This window comes from Sycon ciliatum, chromosome 4, assembly GCF_964019385.1.
Source record: "Sycon ciliatum chromosome 4, ocSycCili1.1, whole genome shotgun sequence".
In the NCBI taxonomy this organism is placed as follows: Eukaryota; Metazoa; Porifera; class Calcarea; order Leucosolenida; family Sycettidae; genus Sycon; species Sycon ciliatum.
The window spans coordinates 31,356,907-31,376,906 of record NC_088646.1 but is presented as its reverse complement, the minus strand read 5'-3'; the positions used below and the strand labels follow the sequence as shown (position 1 = coordinate 31,376,906).

At 47.9% G+C, this 20,000-nt stretch overlaps 1 protein-coding gene across 1 annotated transcript in view; it reads left to right on the top strand.

The window, feature by feature from the left end:
- LOC135815634 (O-glucosyltransferase rumi homolog) overlaps nucleotides 1-6,076 on the top strand; it is a 34,173-nt gene extending 28,097 nt beyond the window's left edge. The window contains exon 12 of the mRNA XM_065328953.1: nucleotides 5,267-6,076. Within this exon, the coding sequence (XP_065185025.1) occupies nucleotides 5,267-5,399 (133 nt within the window). The 3' untranslated portion in view covers nucleotides 5,400-6,076. The remainder of the gene's footprint in view (nucleotides 1-5,266) is intronic.
- Nucleotides 6,077-20,000: the final 13,924 nt, after the last annotated feature.

The window sequence follows — 20,000 nt, the reverse complement described above, 5'->3', positions numbered from 1 at the left end:
CCTCGGGAAAAAATCAAAAATTGAAGCCAATTGCAAGCATTTCCAGGCATTTGGTGCCATTTCAGTGTAACTGCAATGAAAGACTTTTTTCTGCAACAAACCACGATCGGGGACAAGGATTTGTCACGTTTGCGCTAAGCTGCGATCATTGTGCTTTGTTGTAATGTGCTCCAAAAAAAACAAAAACAAAAAAAAACGGCCAAAAAAGTGTGGCGGCCTCAGCCGCCCCAGCCGCCCCGGCTGTGACGGCCTTGAAGAAAAACAGAGCCTAAAGTTTACTGTAAACTATCACGACTCAACAGAAACGGCAACAAGAACTGCTATTTTGATCCTGAAATCACCAGCGCAATGAAATGGACAAGAACATTAGCAAAAGAACACCAAACTTGCACATGTTCTTGATTACAAGCACGGGGGGGGGGGGGGGGCACTATCCAAGAGAGGGTTTTATTGTTCACTGGCTCTTAGAGACTGGGGCACTATTCAAGAGAGGGCTGCCAATCGCGCTAGTCCGGTAACAGCTGGAAAACTATTTTATGGAGCACGAAAGGCGAGGCAGATACATGTACGGCTTATAAAAAGCCAAGCATAGAAAACAGAACTATGCAATATGGAGGAGAGCAATAGCATGAAGCCAGAGAGAGAGAGAGAGAGAGAGAGTTACCTCATGGTAGTGATCAGTCTCTACGGTGGCTGGATGTTGTTGCGAGCACGGAGAGTTGGCCGTGACGTAGATACAGGTTGTTGTTGCGGAACTGGCGCGGCCGGTGGTACTGCTGGCACCGGTCCGGGAGGAGTCGCTGGCTGGAGTAACTTCACTGCATGACAGTTTCGGCGCAGAAAACTTGATGAGGTGGCGATGCTGTATGAGCGATCAGTGAGTTGCTGAACCACTGTACCCTCACGCTGGTCATCGACCCACAATTTCGCTCCCAGTGGCAGAAGCACACCGGTCAACTTCTCTACATTGACTAATGGACTCAACATCAAGTTGATTCTGTAGCAGCTTCCTGAACTCAGGCGTTGTACATCGACATTGTAATGCCCAGTACAGTATCCACCTCAGCTTACCTTGACCCTTGCCCCCCCCCCCCCCTGCAATAGGTCTGGAAGTAAACTAGCTACTTGATCCAGTACAGATACTGCTAGATTGGTCACCGCGCTGTCCTCCTCGGTGATACTAGCATCGAGGGGAGAGCGCCGGCGAACTTGGCTGCAAACCGTTTATCGAAGTGATCTTCCTGGCGATGCTTAGCCTCCTGCTCCTTAGCCTGGAGGGCGGTGATGTCTGGCCAGGAGGGTTGCAGGAGATCCGGTGCGGAAGATTTGGGCGGAGCCTGCGGCCGTACAAGAGTTTGGCAGGCGAATAGCCGTTGGCCAGGGGTGTAGAGCGATATGCTAGGAGAGACTGGTGTAGATCACCCAGTGCATGGATGAGTCGTTTGCACGGCGCATTCCACTTCACCATTGCTCTGGGATTCTTCAGGCTGCTTGTCCGATGTGTGTTGTTGCATGACAGGATGAACTGGGCAAAGGCGTAGGAAGCAAACGGTGGGCTGTTGTCGCGGACGAGGATGTCCAGATAGCCGTGGACAGCAAGCATGCTCTTTAGGTGTGTAATGACGGCTTGAGATGTAGTAGATGAGAGGCGAACGACATCATTGTATTGCGAGAAATAGTCAACGGTGATCAGATACTGGTGGCCATCGACATTGCAGAGATCCGATGCAATACGCTGCCATGGATGTTCTGGGAACGGAGTTGTCTGGAGAGGCTCTGGATGTTGATGGTGCTGCTTGATGCAGGTAATGCACTTGGCGACATAAGCCTCAATGTCGGCAGAGATACCTGGGCCACCACGGCGAGAAGCGGGCACAGGCTTTGCTCTTTGTGGTACCTTGGTGACCATCGTGCAGCTTCTGAAGGATCTCAGGCTGCAGCACGGACGGAACAACCAGGTGAAAGCCGTGACACAGGACACCTTGCATGTGTGACAATTGGCCTCGCTCACAGTGAAATGCCTTGATGTCGTCGGGAATGGTAGCTGGACGTAGCGCATAACACTGGACAGCACTGGATCTTCTAATGTAGCCTTGGCTAGGTCGGCGAGAACGGATGGGCTCGTGACTCGTGAGATCCTTGGCAGTAGTGGACAAAACCAAGCCGATGTCATAGTGCAGAAAATGTTCTGCACTGATGCCGGTTTTGGAGCTCGTGAAAGTGTGTCGGCCACCACCAGATCCTTGCTTGGAACGTGTACAGCACGGACTTCTTACCGTAGGAAGCGGAGCAGCATACGTTGGCACCGGATGGGAACTTTGTCCAAGCCTCTGGTGTTCATCAGTGGCACTAGCGGCTTGTGATCCGTCTGCAGGGTGAACCGGGGAGCGCCGAAGAGGTACTGGTCCAGGCTCTCGCACATCCACACAGCTGCGAGACATTCTTTTTCTATCTGCGCGTAGCCTTGTTCCGTCCTGGTCAGGGAACGAGAGGCGTAGGCCACTGGGTGCTAGCCACCATCATGCTTCTGCAGAAGAACACCACCAATGCCGTAGCTGCTGGCATCTGCACTGACCATGATGGGATCGTAGTGCACTAAGCATGGGGCTGAAATGAGGAGCTCTTTCAGCCGCCGGGCACGTCCTGCTGCGATGAGTCCCAGAACCAATCTGTGGCAACGTGCAGGAGCTGACGGAGGAGTGCTGCGATTGTAGCCAGTTCTGGGATAAATCTGGCGACATACTTGAAGTGACCCAAGGCACAGCGGAGCTCTGGAACATTCGTGGGCTCCTTCAGATCTTCAATTGCCAAGATTTTGCTGGTGTCGGGTTTCACACCGGACCCGCTGACAATGTGTCCCAGGGTATTTGACCAGTGACTGCTTGAGGCAGCATTTGTCAGGATTCAGAGTGATACCGGCATCAGCGAGGACCTTGCGCGTTGTGTCCAGCCGGTAGTCGTTTTCAGCTTGGGTAGCGGCGTGTACCAGAACATCATCCATGAACACCTCAGAACCTTTGACGTGGACCAGGAAATCCTGCAGGCGTCGCTGGAAGATCTCCGGTGCAGAGGTGATACCGAATGGCATCCGGAGGAATCGGAACCAACCCACAGGCGTGATGAAGGTATTCAGTTTGGACATGGACTCTGTGAGAGGCACATGCCACAAGCCGCTGTTGGCATCCAGCGTAGAGAAGACAGTAGAGCCGGCGAGCCTAGCCAGTGTGTCCTCCACTGTCGGAAGAGGGAAGTGCTCTCGCTTCACGTTACTGTTAAGCTTCTTCAGATCCACGCAGATCTGCATGCGACCATTGGGTTTACGCACCGGCACCATAGGAGAGCGCCCGTCAGAGGGACCCGTTTCCCGTACGATGATGCCCATTTTCTCCTTGAACGCGAGCTCGTCTGTGACCTTGTCCTGTAGAGGCACACGGCGGGCAACACCACAGTGGTACGGCATGGCATCGTCAACGAGCTTGATGTCAGCCGGAGGCCAACCATACAACCGATGGACTCAGTGTGCTGGCTTGCTGGCACATGATTCTGCTGCATCTAAGCGCTGGATCAGGCGAAGTCGGAGGCAGTCTCTGCGACTCTACAGGTTGGTAGATCCAGAACCATCAATAACTACAATCTCCATAGCGAAGAGTTCACTCTTGTGCAGGGTCTCTGCAGTGAATGGACCCCTGGTGGATAGAGGTGCACCAGATGGACCAAGGCGTGTGATCATGCGGATGGTGTGAGTACAGGGCATTGTGCAAGATTCTGATAGGTACTCAGTGGAGTGCGTGATACATGATACCTGAATTCCAAATTTGTAGAGCAAACAGGCAGACTTACTGATCATGTATATAGCTGTCCCTGTATACCGACACTGGTATGTTTGAACTTTGAAACAGAAAGAAGTAAAATTATTTTTTTATGTAAAGAGAAAGGATCTATAAGTTACGAGTTATGACTAACAGTCCACCAAGGTAACGAGATAATAATTATACAGTCAGATAGTGCGACAACAAGGCACAACACTGACAAGGATATTGAGACATTCAACGACCTGGCACCTAGGTCCAACACATCTATGAAGCGCAAACCAACAACCTAACCTGGAAGGCTCAGGTGTGGAAATTTCCAATGAGCTGCACCTGAGCCTTCCAAGTTAGGTTGTTGGTTTGCGCTTCGTAGATGTGTTGGACCTAGGTGCCAGGTCGTTGAATGTCTCAATATCCTTGTCAGTGGTGTGCCTTGTTGTCGCACTATCTGACTGTATGTTATCTCGTTACCTTGGTGGACTGTTTATCATAACTCGTAACTTATTGGTCATTTCTCTTTACGTAATACTATTGGCTCAACATCCGAGTTTTATTACTTTGTTTATGAATATTTTTTAAAGGATTGGGAGAACTTCAAATTCAAAGGATCAGTCAGGGAAGTGAACCGCCTGAAAAGAGAAAAAAATGCCAGAGACCCATCAGGACTCGAACCCGGGACCTTGCTTGTCATGAGCAATGCCCTAACCATCTGAGGTATGGGACCAGGCCGACCCTAGAAGTGAAAAACGTGTCAGCGCCTTCAAGGTTCAACGCCTTCTGGGGGGGGGGGGGGGGGGGCTTCTAGGTTCGGCCTGGTCCCATAGCTCAGATGGTAGGAGCATTGTTCATGACAAGCAAGGCCCCGGTGTTCGAGTCCTGGTGAGGTTGGCATTTTTTTGTCTTTTCAGGCGGTTGATTTCCCGACTGATCCTTTGACTTGCTTTAAAATATACTTCACTTAAGAAAATGTTTGCACTCAACACACTCCCTGCATTGTAAAGAAAGGGCAGTTTGTCAAGCATTTTTCTTTTTGTTCACGTCTCTATGGTAGTTAGGTTGGTGAAGTCGCGTTACTTCTTGTTATGATATGCGTCCATGCTTGTTGGTAGGGGTGTGCACGGGTAGTCGGGTACCCATGCTACCCGTGAGGACCTCGGGTAGACGGGTACAGAATAGTACCCGAAAACCCGAAGTCGCAGATGACATCATGTACAGTGCACGTGTACAAATAATCAATTCATGTGATACTCCACATGTCTAGCCAGTGTGTAAGGGAAGGGGTGCATTGTGGTGTTACCATGGAAACATTACCCAATCGGGTACCTGTGGAAAACTATCCAAACCCGATATCCGAAGAAAATGCTACCCGCCTCAGCACTAGTTATTGGGGTGAAGTCGCGTTACTTCTCGCTATGATAATTATTATGCCTTTGGGTGCTTTTCCGTGTCCTCTGCAGTGGCTACAAGTTTGTTGACAAGCACCTGCGCCTGAAAGATATTGAGCTATACTGGAAGAACCTGTTGCTGACATACCATAGTCTTATGCAGTGGAAGCCCAAGAGAGATATGTCACTGAAACAAATCAAGTGAGGAGCAGATACATTCAAAAAACATAATTAGGCAAGTGCCATGGCATTGTGCCGTGGCGGCTGAACACATTCACCTTGACATCGATGATTGTCGCAGTGTACCGACTGAGACAGATCTCGTGACAGGCATGCAGGTTGCGACTTGCTCCTGAGACTTGCCCATACGTCAGGCCTGGCTGATAACTTGTGACCTAGGCCATCCGTCGGCCATCTCCCCGACTGCACTGGCTCCTGTAGACTGGTCTCCACTGGCATGCAAAACACCTGCAGCCACGGCTGCCAGTGCAGTTCCAGCATGTCAGAACCTCTACTCATCGCCGTGATTGTAGCTCATCGCATTCTATATTCTCAAGAGAGTCCGTCTCGTATTATCTCGAAAAAATAGTTAGGGGTTCAAAATAATAGTCACTAACATGCCTAGAGAGTAGAGACATACATTATACTGTAGGGAAAGCACCAGCAATGTAGGATAACATAGGATATCTTAAGATAACATAGCATGGTGCATCCTTTGCTGCTGCTGCTGCTGCTGCTGCTACGTGTCACCGGTGCTCGTTCTTAGGCTTTCTAGTCACACAACGTTTCTCCTTTTAACGTCACAATGATTGCTTCAGCCGAGTGACCGCCGCTGAAGTTGTGTGTGCGCCTCTCCAGGAGCTGGTACCAAGGAGGACTTTACTCGTGTAGGTGTGTGGTGTGCGTGAGAGGTGGAAATAGGGCTTGAAAGTGAAAAATGTCAGAAGTCAATGATATACAACTTCTGGGTCAACCTGGACCCACTCTGAGCATAGTTAAATTTTCATGACATTGTTTTATGGGATGGTTTCATGGAAAGGACTCTATCATTGTTTGTACTAAGTGTGATCATTTCTATGTGTATCCTGTGCCCCTGAGCAGCACTGAGCAGGTCCCTGGCTGGGAGGGCCCAGTCCAGTCACCACTGCTGCTTATATCACTGTACCCATGCGCTATGAAGGAAGCTGGTTTACTCTATATGCGGCCCTGCAAGATATTGTTCCTTAAAAACGAAACTGTTTGTATGGGTTCAGACTGGGACATCGACACTGGTTCGCTATATCACAAAATTTGCTATAATGAGAGTTCATCATAAGTGGAGTCGACTGCACAAACCTTAGGGGCACAGGGGGGGGGGGGGGGGATTGTAGTATGGCCCTGGGCCATTCCCATTCTGCTGTTCCAGTGTCCCCGAACCGGGGGGGGGGGGGGCAGCTTTTGAGTCCGGGATTCGAGAGGGGTATCACAACTGTGGGACAGTGCACAATCTACATTATAGACATCTACATTATGTTATGGACATCTACATCATACACATCTACAATAGACCGAATCCTGTAGAAACCATACAAATGGGGCACGCTCGCCGGGGAAGGCACATGTGAGTTCAAGTTGAGTGACCTTGCCTGATGTGGACGACAAGCTCAGTTCTGCTCAGTTCTGCCTCGGTACTGGTACGTGCACGTAGAGGAGTGGGCTTCACACAGCTTCATACAATGTCAATGGCATGTAAATGCACCTTCAGCCAAGTTCAGGAAAGGAGAGGGAGTGTGAGTGTGTGTGGGCGGGGGGGGGGGGGGGGGTGTTCAAGGTCGGCAACAGCATCAGTGTCTGGCTAGCGGAATGGTTCATGTTTGGTAGCGGCTACCGTTGTAGTGAGCATTCTAAGTAGCCAAGTACTGGTTGCATCAGTAGGCATATGCGGATAATGCCGGCAGAAAAATTGGCAGAATTCGGTACTTTTTCTGGTAAGTTTCGTGCATGTTTGGTATGTGGATAAAGAAATGGAGCAGAATTCGAGGAATTGCCTGCCATCAGGTTTGTATGGTTCTGCCAATTTCGCTGCTTTTCGAGCAGAATCTGCCACTTTTTCGAGCATTATCCGCACACCCCTATGCATCAGTCTCCCCTCAGTCCTGATCTGTACTGAAGTATTTTTATAGTACAAGTACATGCACTTACTAGTTTACGGACACACACACAAATGCGCACGCACACGCCTTTAACTTGACCTTTGACCTTTGACGCCCCATCTCCAGTGGAGATGATAGGCTGCTGAGTTGGGCAGTACTTGAGGTGACACTTCAAATCGCCACTTCTCCGAAACGCTCTGCCGCATGCGCAGCGGAAGTCTTTCGATGCCAGGAGAGGAAGACGATGTTGATGGACCCGCCTGCGCCATTCCGGGCGATCCTGTGCGAGCTGATACCACTCGGACTCTGGAATATCCAGTGAGCACACACACACACGCACGCACACACAGTCAGTACATTGTACATGCACAGACAACTCCCCTGGAATAGAGAGGGTCAGAACCGGGTCTAACACCCGTAGATCTACGGTTCAGATGGTCGCAACCGACCGGGGCTCTACCAACCGTGGATGGTTGTAGAAAGGTCACTGTTTCCGAACGCGGTGTCCTCCACCTTGTTACAATTTATTATAATACAGTCAACCTACAACTAATTACTTGTTTGAACAAAACAAGGTTTATCTTATACCATGAACAGTCATGTGCGTGTATTTTTGTTTGGTCCGTTTGGAACTAACCGCTGGTGAAATATTTATTAGTAATACTAATAGTTCCTAGTGCTCAGCCGTGTCGATGTCTGCCGCATCTGATCGCTTGAGGATAATGTTGGATCCAGGGTAGCTTAGGGCCATAGCTGTAGTGTACACCATGGTACACACTGGTGACAGGCTGGGGCATTGCGTAAAATGTGCGTTGCTTGCCCAAGGCCAAGGCAAAGGTAACTAGCCGTGTCGTTATGATTACCGTGTTTCCCCGAAACGCAGTGTATTGAGCAGGGAGTGGTGCTTTCTTGCCGGTTTGCCGAGTGGAAGGTTCGATGGACTTCTCGCGAGCTCGTGTGCTCTTCATGAATGCCAGTCGTGAGTCAGTCGAGTGAGAATTCAAGTCGGCAGGAAAAGCGCGAGCTCACACGTTGAGAGCGACACACCCAAGTATCGCCTAAGCCGCACCGGCACCAACCTCTTCTTGGCGTGTCATAACTATTAGTATTAATATTATCAATTTTACTATATAAATTATACATTGCCGCCCGTGTTTCTTGCATGAACACTCGTCACACCCAGGCTGGGCCAGAGTCCTGGCCTCCGGCGGGGGTTACTCAAGCGTGATTGCAGACTAGAAGAACACCCCACGACAGCCAGGGAAGCACAGCCATCAAGAGTGTTTATTATTATTATGCTCTATTCGCGTTAGCATCAGTGAGCTTATAAAGCTCACATATAGCCTTCGCTTAAGCCGCAAGAAGGAGCAAGTGAGCGCGAGGAAGCGCAATGCACACAGAGCGTCAAAACAAAACCAAAAAACCAAAAAAACAGAAAAAAGAGACAAGCTGCAAGAAGGAGCAAGTGAATGCGAGGAAGCACAGTGCACATCAAGCATCACAATGACCAAAGTTGCGAGGAAGATAGGCGCCTTGTGGAGAGCCCGTCGATGCCTCTCCCGCAGCTCGCGCAAGGTATATGTAAAGGCTATTGTCATGCCGGATATGATATATGGTGCCTGCAGCTTCTCTGCAGCCCTCCGCGTGACCCAACTTCAGCGTCTGCAAGCCATGCAAAACCGGGCGATCCGATGCATTGATGGCAGCCCGCCATGTTCCGCGATGCAGCCCCTCCTGGATGCCAACTCGATTTACCGCGTCACTGAACTTTTCAAACAAAAGCTCCTGATCTTCATCTGGCGTTGTCTAAATGACTCCACTAGCCTTGCTCTAGCCCAGCTTCTCAAACCAGCAGCATGCAGCGGCAGAAGTACGCGCCATCAGCATGCCAATGGTCTGCTCAGCCAGCCAGCTCGCAGTCGGTGTGGCCAAACGAGATTCGCCACCGCAGGAGCATTGCTGTGGAACAGTTTGCCTAGAGAGGTGCGCACCGTATCCAGATTGCAAGATTTTAAGCTAGCCTGCCTTCCTTATGTATGCCTGAAATAGGTTGTGTTTCGTCAGGTTTGACATGTTTCTTTCGTCTCAGTATTCTCGCTCGCATAGTACTCCACTTCTATGATAATATTGCCTATGCTGTTGCTCATTAGGATTTTGGCAAATTCTATCCTTCGCTTTCATATAACTGGGCCAGGAACCCGTTTGAACTTGCGAAGTAAAATAAAATCAATCAAATCAATCAATCAAATCACAATCACAAAAAAGACAAGATGGAAACGCAAAGTTATGTCCATTGTTGCATTAGTGGCTACATACAACCTTCACCAGGTCCTGCCACTGAGGGCGATCCTGGGCGAGCTGCTGCAGCCTGTTGCAGTCATCTCCATTATCTATATATAAAGGTATAAATTATGTCCATTGTTTTATTAGCAGCTACATACAGCCTTCACCAGTTCCCGCCACTGTCGACGGTCTTGGGCAAGCTGCTGCAGCATGTTCAAGTCATCGCCAGTCTCTAGGGCGGTATTATTTTTCAGCTTTTTGAGATCATTATTGAGCGTTCGCGGGAGCGTTGTTCTTGGGCGTCCCCTAAAGCTGGGGCCGTTACCCCCTAAGAAGTAAGCTCCCATGGCACGTCTGGCTGGGGCTGCCTCTTCCAAACGCAGCACATGACCAAACAGCCTCCATCTAGCATCTCTGATGATTTGGCTCACGGGGCGAGATTCTGTGCGTTTATACAGGGAAGTGTTCTTTATTATGAGCGGGTATTTAATGCCTATCACTGTTCGCAGCTGCTGCCTGTGGAACGCGTCCAATTTCCGCTCCTGTGTCCCCGTGAGACTCCACGTGCCACAGTTATAAAGCAGGATTGGTAGAATGAAGCTATTATAGAGGCGCACTCGTAGAGACTCTCTGATGTGTTGCCCTCTCAGCCATATCACCCACATCCGGTGAAGTGCGCTTGTAGCAAACCGCTTTCGTCTGCCTATGTCCTCATCCACTCCAAGCATCGAGCCCAGCTTTATTGTGTGTCGCCACTGTTCCTCTATTCGATCCTTTTGTCTGCGAGGTTTCCTTCCCCTATTTCTTGTGCTTTTGGTTTCCTTCCCCTATTTCTTGTCCCTTTGGTTTCCTTCCCCTATTTCTTGTCCCTTTGGTTTTTGGCTTTTTATTTTTTCACTTTCTTTTTGCTGTCCCACCCATGGAAATATTTCCCGGTGGGTCTGACTCCATAAAGTAAAAACAGAAAGAAAAGAAGGAGTGCTACATTGTTGTAACTTATCGTGTCCGTCCTCGAGGGAACTTATTCTTTTGCTCACTGAGCAATACAATCTTTCCATTTTCTTTCTTCTGTTTTCTTTTTCAATTTAATCCTCCCTACCCAATATCCCTTTGGTGCGTCCATGGAGCTATGAAGCCGAGACCTCTGGTCGGCGGAGCTTAAGGTGGCGATCTACCTTCGCGGATAGTCCACCGTAAAATACAAACATCTCAGCCAATTCTCTTTGGAATTAGGTCAAATTTTCTGGAGACATTCATTATGTACCAAAGGACAAGGAGCAGCACAAATAGAGGACAGATTCCGCTCATGTCCATTGTTATTGCCGAATCGCGATAATTGGCCGCACCCGCACCTCTTAACCGCAAAATTGAAATATGCATCCATCAAGTAGAAAATAACCAATTGCTACAGCGTTCCTAACATATATTTCTGGGTATTGAATATCAAGAAACAGTTGCAAAGTCCTTTAGATCACAATGTCACAACAAAGCGTTTTGACGCGCGCATCCGCAAAAAAAGTCATGATCGGGTCCACAACCAATGTGAGAACAAGCAATGATAAATGGCTAAACGAAGACATTCACGAACTAGCTGATGCATCACAGAGCTCAGAAATGTATAGGTTTAGGGGTATAGCACCTACCACTTTGCCGCAATCGTGGTAGAAAAATGCGGGATAGGCTAAAAAGTTACCAAAAACACACAAAAAAGGTCTATCCAATTCCAGCCTACCTGCCTACAAATCTTCACATCAGAAGCCATCTGGCTCGTAGGTGACCTCATTTTGGTCTCCTTGATGATTAGTAATGCTCTTCTTCAGTCTTCTTTACTTCTTCCTTGACTTCTTTGTCACTTCCCACAAGTTCCCAGCTCTTCCTGGTTGTATCACAATGGTGTTACTTAGTGCGGTGCCGAGCAGAAACGCGATGCTATCTGGTTTCAGTGTTCAGCTAGAGTCTTCATTTCTTCTCTAAGGGCTTGTTCAATCAGGATCATTGCAGGCAAAATCAAGTCGGAAACCCAGCCTTCACTGGTGGCCTCTCTCCATGGGTATGGCAATATAGGTGCTGATGAATGAGGCATATCCAGGGTGCAGCCATGCCGTTTCCGTCACACATCACGGCGATCGCATGCGGTTGCAGCACTGCCACTTTGGTAAATTGCCTCAGGTCCAGCGTAGCAGATCACATGTCTGCTTCTGAACTCATCTCGGAGAACATGACCACAGATTGAATAGGATCGCGTTGCCGCCACAGGTCTTAGTATATATGGGCAGTAGAATATTGAAAACTATGCAAAGCGTCACTGGCGGTGATGAATTCGGCGCATACTAAATACAGGCCTGTGGACTTCCAATTTGAAATTGAATTTCTCAGAACTGAATGGACTTCTCTTCTCACCACACACAATGAAATCCCAAGGCAAATATCTGGGTTTGCCTGCTCGCTTAGTAGATCTACGATGGGATGTGGACTGGTACAGCTGACAGCATACTGATTTGACCAGAAATAGCAGAAATCACTCAATATTTCACAGACTAACTCCAGTAGGCTATATTTTGCACTCACTGCCTGACGCCGAAAGAGAGAGAAAAACTAATCACCACAATAGCTAGAACTGCTGTTGACATCGTCATCGTCAGAGTAGTCAGAGTTGGAGATGAAGTTGAAATACGTCTTCGCTTGGCAATTTTTTTGCCAATAAATTTGAACAGCGTCGTCAACGTCAGGGATATTTTCAGCGGATAGATGGATATCGAGAGCTTCTGGCAGTCATATAGGCTGCTTCGGACAACCAAGACGACGGACAGTACTCATTCCACCCGATCTTGGTGACAGGCGACGACGTGAGACGTCTCCAATAGACTTTCCAAACACAATTGTTTGAATTCTTCACAAATTATCGAATTATTGATTTGCGCATGCGCACTGTGTCCATGATGACGTAATATGTGCGTATTGGTATGGCATGAGTCAGCAGTGGTATTTCTGACGAGCACAGAAAATTTGAACAAAATCCACAAGGATTTACCGTGAAAAGACTGATTTCTACGTTTTCCCCCAAAAAGTTGCAATTGTGCGAGTCAAAGATATGTTACATTCGGTCTTTGCAAGCTCATAGCAGCCATATGGATAAAGCAATCTCACTCAAATTTTCAGAGATGATGTCTGGGATCTATACGAGCAATTTGACACCGCATTGGACGAAATTAGAGCAAGTTGAAAATTTCACAAAATTTTGACCCCTGAAGGTAGATCGCCACCTTAATGGGCCCCACCACCACACTCCATCATTCACCCCAGTACAGTGTCTGGAGATATGTGGATTTTGTAGAAAAAAAAGAAAGAAAAAACTCCCGATGGCCGCTAATATCCGGGCAGGACTTGAATCAAGTACCTCTCGTGAATCAATCACGGTCTACAAATTTGTAAGACCAGCTTAGACCAACCCATTCAGTCACTCTGTGCCTGCCTGGTTTGCCACCATCCATGATTATTATTATTATTTTATCTTTACTTATAAAAGAGAGGCACCTGTGACGTGTGTCTGTGTGTGTGTCACGCTCCTTATAAGTTATAAAAGAAGAGGCACCTGTGACGTGTGTTTTTGTGTCACGCTGAAGCGCTGCGGAGCAGCGCTGCCCTGAGCACGCGAAGCGTGCGAACAGTGTAGCACAGTGTAGCTAGCGGCCGCAGAAGCACTGAGCACGCGAAGCGTGCGAATCGTGTAGCTAGCGGAAGCAGCCACAGCACTGAGCACGCGAAGCGTTCGAATCGTGTAGCCACCACCACGTGCTGAGCACGCGAAGCGTGCGAACAGTGTAGGTACGTAGACCCGGGTGCTCGAATCAGAAACGATTTGACAGGTGTGCAATTTCTCATCTGTAAATCTCAACAATGTCAGAATATACTTTTGGAGAGGCGATGGAACAGGGAAGAGAGTCTGGCTTGACCCACCCAGCAGGAATTCAGAACATGGGTGCGCTACAACACAAGCTACAGACGCAGTAAAATTGTCGTATTTCCTTCGGATTTTTTATTTCTACGGTGGTAGCGCTTATACTTATACTATAGCAGACACGATCAGTACGAGTAGCAGTAGCAGCCGCGCGCAGAAGCACTGAGCACGCGAAGCGTGCGAATCATGTAGCCACCTAGCCTAGGCCATAGGTAGCACTAGCAGCCGCACAAGCGCTGCGGACCACGTGAACCGTTCTCTGCAAATAGAAACATCTCCAACAAAAGGATACAAAAGATCTGCACTGACTGCACTCTGCATCTGATCTGCAGTGAAGAGCGCATCGCACTTTTGTTCGTAAGTTTTTGAACTTTTTGAGCCGCTTCATCCGCCACCAGGTGATGGACAACCCTGACCAGCCTCCCGAAGGCGTAACAGACGTCCCTCCTTCTCCTTCCAACGATGAAGAACCTCCCTCACCAGGACTTCAGCGGTCTAGGTCTGGCCACCACCACGTGCTGAGCACGTGTGCTGTTCATGCACTTGCTTCACCCGCGCATGCCACATTCGGCCAGGCAACGCTGGCAGGGGTGCTGCTAGTTGTTTATAATGGTGGTGACAGTCAATTTTTTCTTCAAACTTTTCCCGTTTGTCTCTTTCCCTCAAACCAGTTAATATTATTATTATTATTATTATTGTTTCGTGATAAGTATTCGCATGCAACGACGCAAATCCACACAATTCAGTAGACACTTCTTTTCTATCAAACGTTTTCTTTCCCTTCTCTTCAGGATAGTACAGGGAATGTTGGAAATTTGGAAAAACACATAACTATATAGAAAAATAGAGAAAAAGTCAACACTTCAACATAAGCGATAAAATGACTAAAGTGTGAAAAAAACTCGAAAACAAAAGCAGCAAGTTGTAGACAAACACGTTGAACACATCAAGAAGCACTTGTCACACTTTCACGAGGTGTGACACCAAACAACTGCAACGATAACACATCCGTCTCCTTCTGTACACATAGTTCTGGATCTAGTTTACGAATATACAGAGCTTTTAACACAGCAAGATGTAACTTAGACCTGCCACGAGTTAAAACCGAAAAGACATCATCACTATACAACTCACGACAATTAGCACTTCCCGACAAATGACGCTTGATGGACGATGTCCGATCATTTAGCTCTGTCACCTTCGACGTTTGCCGTTGTTCTCTTCCGTTGGGCTTGTTGACACCTCCAACGTCCTTTGAATTCATGGTCGTTTTCGTTTGACTCCTCGGTCTTCCTCGTTTCCTCTTGTTGATCGTTGTTGTCACTTCCAGTACCGACGTATTCAAATCTCCAGTACTTCGTCTCAAAGGAGGCGAAATCGCCTGTTTGTGGTGCGACGTTAAATAAACTTCTACATACATTCGTCTCTTCACCTTGCTTCTGGTAACTCTTCCGGTGTCCGTGAGCTCCGGTGTCACATTGGGCGGTTTTCGGGATGGTCTTCCTCGCTTCCTCACGCTAGTCTGAGATGGGTCAAGCTCCCCGCCCGTCGAGGCGGAGGCGCGCATGCGTACATCTACACTGGACGCAGACAAAGGCGTTCCAGTATCGGACTGCACAGCACATTTTGGAGGACGGCCACGACGAGGACGAGTACCACGAGCGTCAACAGGGACAAGACCTAACGGCACATGTTGACGGATGCGTGCGCCCAGGTGTTGAAGGGTTCTACCTACGTACCGATCTTCACATTCTCGGCACTGAAAAAATAGATAAGGTTGCTTCTACTAAGGGTAGGTAGAACGTCCTTCTTCACACTGAACGCACGCGTCGTTCCAAATACTAAATACAATTTCACGCACGGGTAAGACGAACAGACAATGTTGCGCACCTCCTTCTCGACGCGCGCAGAACCAGCGACCACCCAGGGTAAGCGGAGTACCACGGGGCACCTGTCCGGTCCAAATGGTTTCGGATCCTGCGTGATTGGTTTGTTATTAATAAGTTTTGTAAGTGATTGGTTTATTAATAACAAACCAATCACGCAGGATCCGAAACTATTTGGACCGGACAGGTGCCCCGTGGTACTCCGCTTACCCTGGGTGGTCGCTGGTTCTGCGCGCGTCGAGAAGGAGGTGCGCAACATTGTCTGTTCGTCTTACCCGTGCGTGAAATTGTATTTAGTATTTGGAACGACGCGTGCGTTCAGTGTGAAGAAGGACGTTCTACCTACCCTTAGTAGAAGCAACCTTATCTATTTTTTCAGTGCCGAGAATGTGAAGATCGGTACGTAGGTAGAACCCTTCAACACCTGGGCGCACGCATCCGTCAACATGTGCCGTTAGGTCTTGTCCCTGTTGACGCTCGTGGTACTCGTCCTCGTCGTGGCCGTCCTCCAAAATGTGCTGTGCAGTCCGATACTGGAACGCCTTTGTCTGCGTCCAGTGTAGATGTACGCATGCGCGCCTCCGCCTCGACGGGCGGGGAGCTTGACCCATCTCAGACTAGCGTGAGGAAGCGAGGAAGACCATCCCGAAAACCGCCCAATGTGACACCGGAGCTCACGGACACCGGAAGAGTTACCAGAAGCAAGGTGAAGAGACGAAGTACTGGAGATTTGAATACGTCGGTACTGGAAGTGACAACAACGATCAACAAGAGGAAACGAGGAAGACCGAGGAGTCAAACGAAAACGACCATGAATTCAAAGGACGTTGGAGGTGTCAACAAGCCCAACGGAAGAGAACAACGGCAAACGTCGAAGGTGACAGAGCTAAATGATCGGACATCGTCCATCAAGCGTCATTTGTCGGGAAGTGCTAATTGTCGTGAGTTGTATAGTGATGATGTCTTTTCGGTTTTAACTCGTGGAAGGTCTAAGTTACATCTTGCTGTGTTAAAAGCTCTGTATATTCGTAAACTAGATCCAGAACTATGATTGTGTACAGAAGGAGACTGATGTGTTATCGTTGCAGTTGTTTGGTGTCACACCTCGTGAAAGTGTGACAAGTGCTTCTTGATGTGTTCAACGTGTTTGTCTACAACTTGCTGCTTTTGTTTTCGAGTTTTTTTTCACACTTTAGTCATTTTATCGCTTATGTTGAAGTGTTGACTTTTTCTCTATTTTTCTATATAGTTATGTGTTTTTCCAAATTTCCAACATTCCCTGTACTATCCTGAAGAGAAGGGAAAGAAAACGTTTGATAGAAAAGAAGTGTCTACTGAATTGTGGGGATTTGCGTCGTTGCATGCGAATACTTATTACGAAACTGTTTTCCCACCGCCTCCAAACTACTGTTTGAATTATTATTATTATTATTATTATTATTATTAAGCTTCCGTGGAGATAAAAATGTAATCAACGCAATAAATAGAGTAAGCTGCGCACTCAGTACAAACACCATAAGCAAAACTTGTTTTCATGTAAATAAAGAAGCTTGTTCCTAAACGTTTTCGTCGCCATCTCATCAGAGGATTACTGGCAAATCAACAATAGCTCTTAACTCAATATATATACGCACAATGCAAGTAATAATTTAGACCCTAACTAGCGCGATAAAATGAGAGCTGAAAGATGTCCTACCCACTCTTAAATTATCACATCTTATTTACAACTTCGAGTGCCGGCAATGTGAGAGCCGGTATGTGGGTAGGACCCTTCAGCACCTGGAGGCACGGATCCACCAGCATGTACCTCTTCACGTTATGCCTGTTGAGGCACGGTCGTCAAGGCCTAGACGAGGTCGTCCCCCAAAGATTGGTACTGCGACTGGAGGTGCACCCTCGCTGGGGACGGAACCAACTGAGGTGTCGTTGTCTTCTTCGTCGGCATCGGCTTGTTCATCATTGCCTTCGTCTTTACCGTCTCTTCCTTCTATCCCGTCATCATCGTTGGTATCTGCGGTTTCGTCTTCTTTGACTTCCTTGGTACCGTCATCCGGTGTGTCCACCTCCGGTGGCAAAAAGCGTGGCCGGCCACCGAAGAAACCACCGGATGGTGTGTCTGCGGGACCAGTGACTCGCTCTAGGGCGAGGTTAGCAGAGTCTTTATCGTCTCCGTCGTTGTCATCATCGTCGTCGTCAGCGTCTTCCTCATCTCCCTCCTCCTCTTCATCAACATCAACAGCCATTGGAACGTCAAAGGGAGCATCATCGCAGCAGGCAGTGCCAGTAACGGACGTGCCTTTGGTACTGACATCTACATCGGCCTCGTCTGGATTGGCAGTAGCGGCAAGGAATGTCAGGTCGGTTTCATTGTCACGTAATTCCAAAGTATGTACTGGTTCTAGTAGCGGTGTTAGGGTGTATGCATCTTCTGTTGCCAACCATCTTGTTCAGAATAGTGATTGTCGTTCTAGTTATGCTGATGAGTGCTTTTCTGTTTGGTCTCGTTCACGTAGTCAAAGGTATTTGCGTGTATTGGAGTCTATCTACATTTTTACCACCAAGCCGATTTTGTGTAGGCAGAAAAAGAATTTGTTTACGTTGAAATTGTTTGTGAATTTAGATCAGTAGTTCTCGTTTGTGGTTGCATGGTAACTTTCTAGTGGTGAATTTATCGCATCTGTTGTCACCTGATATCGTTGAATGGTGTAATGTTTCTTTCAGCTCTCATTTTATCGCGCTAGTTAGGGTCTAAATTATTACTTGCATTGTGCGTATATATATTGAGTTAAGAGCTATTGTTGATTTGCCAGTAATCCTCTGATGAGATGGCGACGAAAACGTTTAGGAACAAGCTTCTTTATTTACATAAAAACAAGTTTTGCTTATGGTGTTTGTACTGAGTGCGCAGCTTACTCTATTTATTGCGTTGATTATTATTATTATTATTATTATTATTATTATTGTTACGAAGTCTGAAGAAAATGTTGAACGGCCTCTGCTGGGATGACGACTACACCGTAGCTCAGTGGTTAGAGCATCGCTGGCTACAAGCGAGGGTCCCTGGTTCGAGTCCTGGTGGTGACAGTCAATTTTTTCTTCAGACTTTTCCCGTTTGTCTCTTTCCCTCAAACCAGTGCAGTTAACATTAACAGTTAACAGTTAACAGTTAACAGTGCAGCTATTGTTGATTTGCCAGTAATCCTCTGATGAGATGGCGACGAAAACGTTTAGGAACAAGCTTCTTTATTTACATAAAAACAAGTTTTGCTTATGGTGTTTGTACTGAGTGCGCAGCTTACTCTATTTATTGCGTTGATTATTATTATTATTATTGTTACGAAGTCTGAAGAAAATGTTGAACGGCCTCTGCTGGGATGACGACTACACCGTAGCTCAGTGGTTAGAGCATCGCTGGCTACAAGCGAGGGTCCCTGGTTCGAGTCCTGGTGGTGACAGTCAATTTTTTCTTCAGACTTTTCCCGTTTGTCTCTTTCCCTCAAACCAGTGCAGTTAACATTATCATTATGTCTCCTTTATTCACTTCTTTCGAAGGCGATAAGCCAGACCCACCGGGAAATATTTCCATGGGTGGGACAGCAAAAAGAAAGTGAAAAAATAAAAAGCCAAAAACCAAAGGGACAAGAAATAGGGGAAGGAAACCAAAGGGACAAGAAATAGGGGAAGGAAACCAAAGGCACAAGAAATAGGGGAAGGAAACCAAAGGGACAAGAAATTGGGGAAGGAAACCAAAGGGACAAGAACTAGGGGAAGGAAACCAAAGGGACAAGAAATTATTATTATTATTATTATTATTATTATTATCATTATTAACATTTTGATAGGGCAATCCCCACAGGCCTAAGGCCTTCTTACAGGGTACCCTAAATGTGCCAATACAAGAAACAGATGTGCATAGGCGAATGTCAGCAGGTAGAGAGTTCCACCGATCCGAGCCTAGAAAACTAAGAGAAAAAAGACCATACCATATGATAGGAGAGTCCAATACTGCCAAACTCGTCGAGCCCCATGCAGACATACGACACTCGAGCGCAACAGGGCGGAAGGGCAGCAACGATTGGGCAACCAGCAGGGACTTAACGCCTCTTTGCCACACAGCGACTGGACAGTGGAGGTGTGCGATCCGGTACACCAGAGCAGCAGCACCCTTGCCACATCCTCCAGTGGAAGAGAGGACAATCGAGAGAAAAGCGGACCGCCCCACTTCTCGGACTCTCCGGCCATAGCGATGCCGTTTCTCTTGCTCGTGGTGCCGGTAGTAAAGATATGCGACAGGCTAGGAAAGAAGGAAGGAAAAGACCATCGTCCCCTCCTTTGTTCGAAGACACAAAATAATTGTAAAGGTTGAACACCACTGTCCCGTACATCAATAAGCGTGCACTCGAACCGAACCCCCTCTAACTCCGCTGGCCACCACGTCCAAATGAGCTTGATCCTCGGTTGCATGATGCTGACCGGAGCTGGAACTACTCCCCAGTCAGTGATTGCCTGATTGGCCGCCGCAATGGCCGGGCCGCGGGAGATGATCA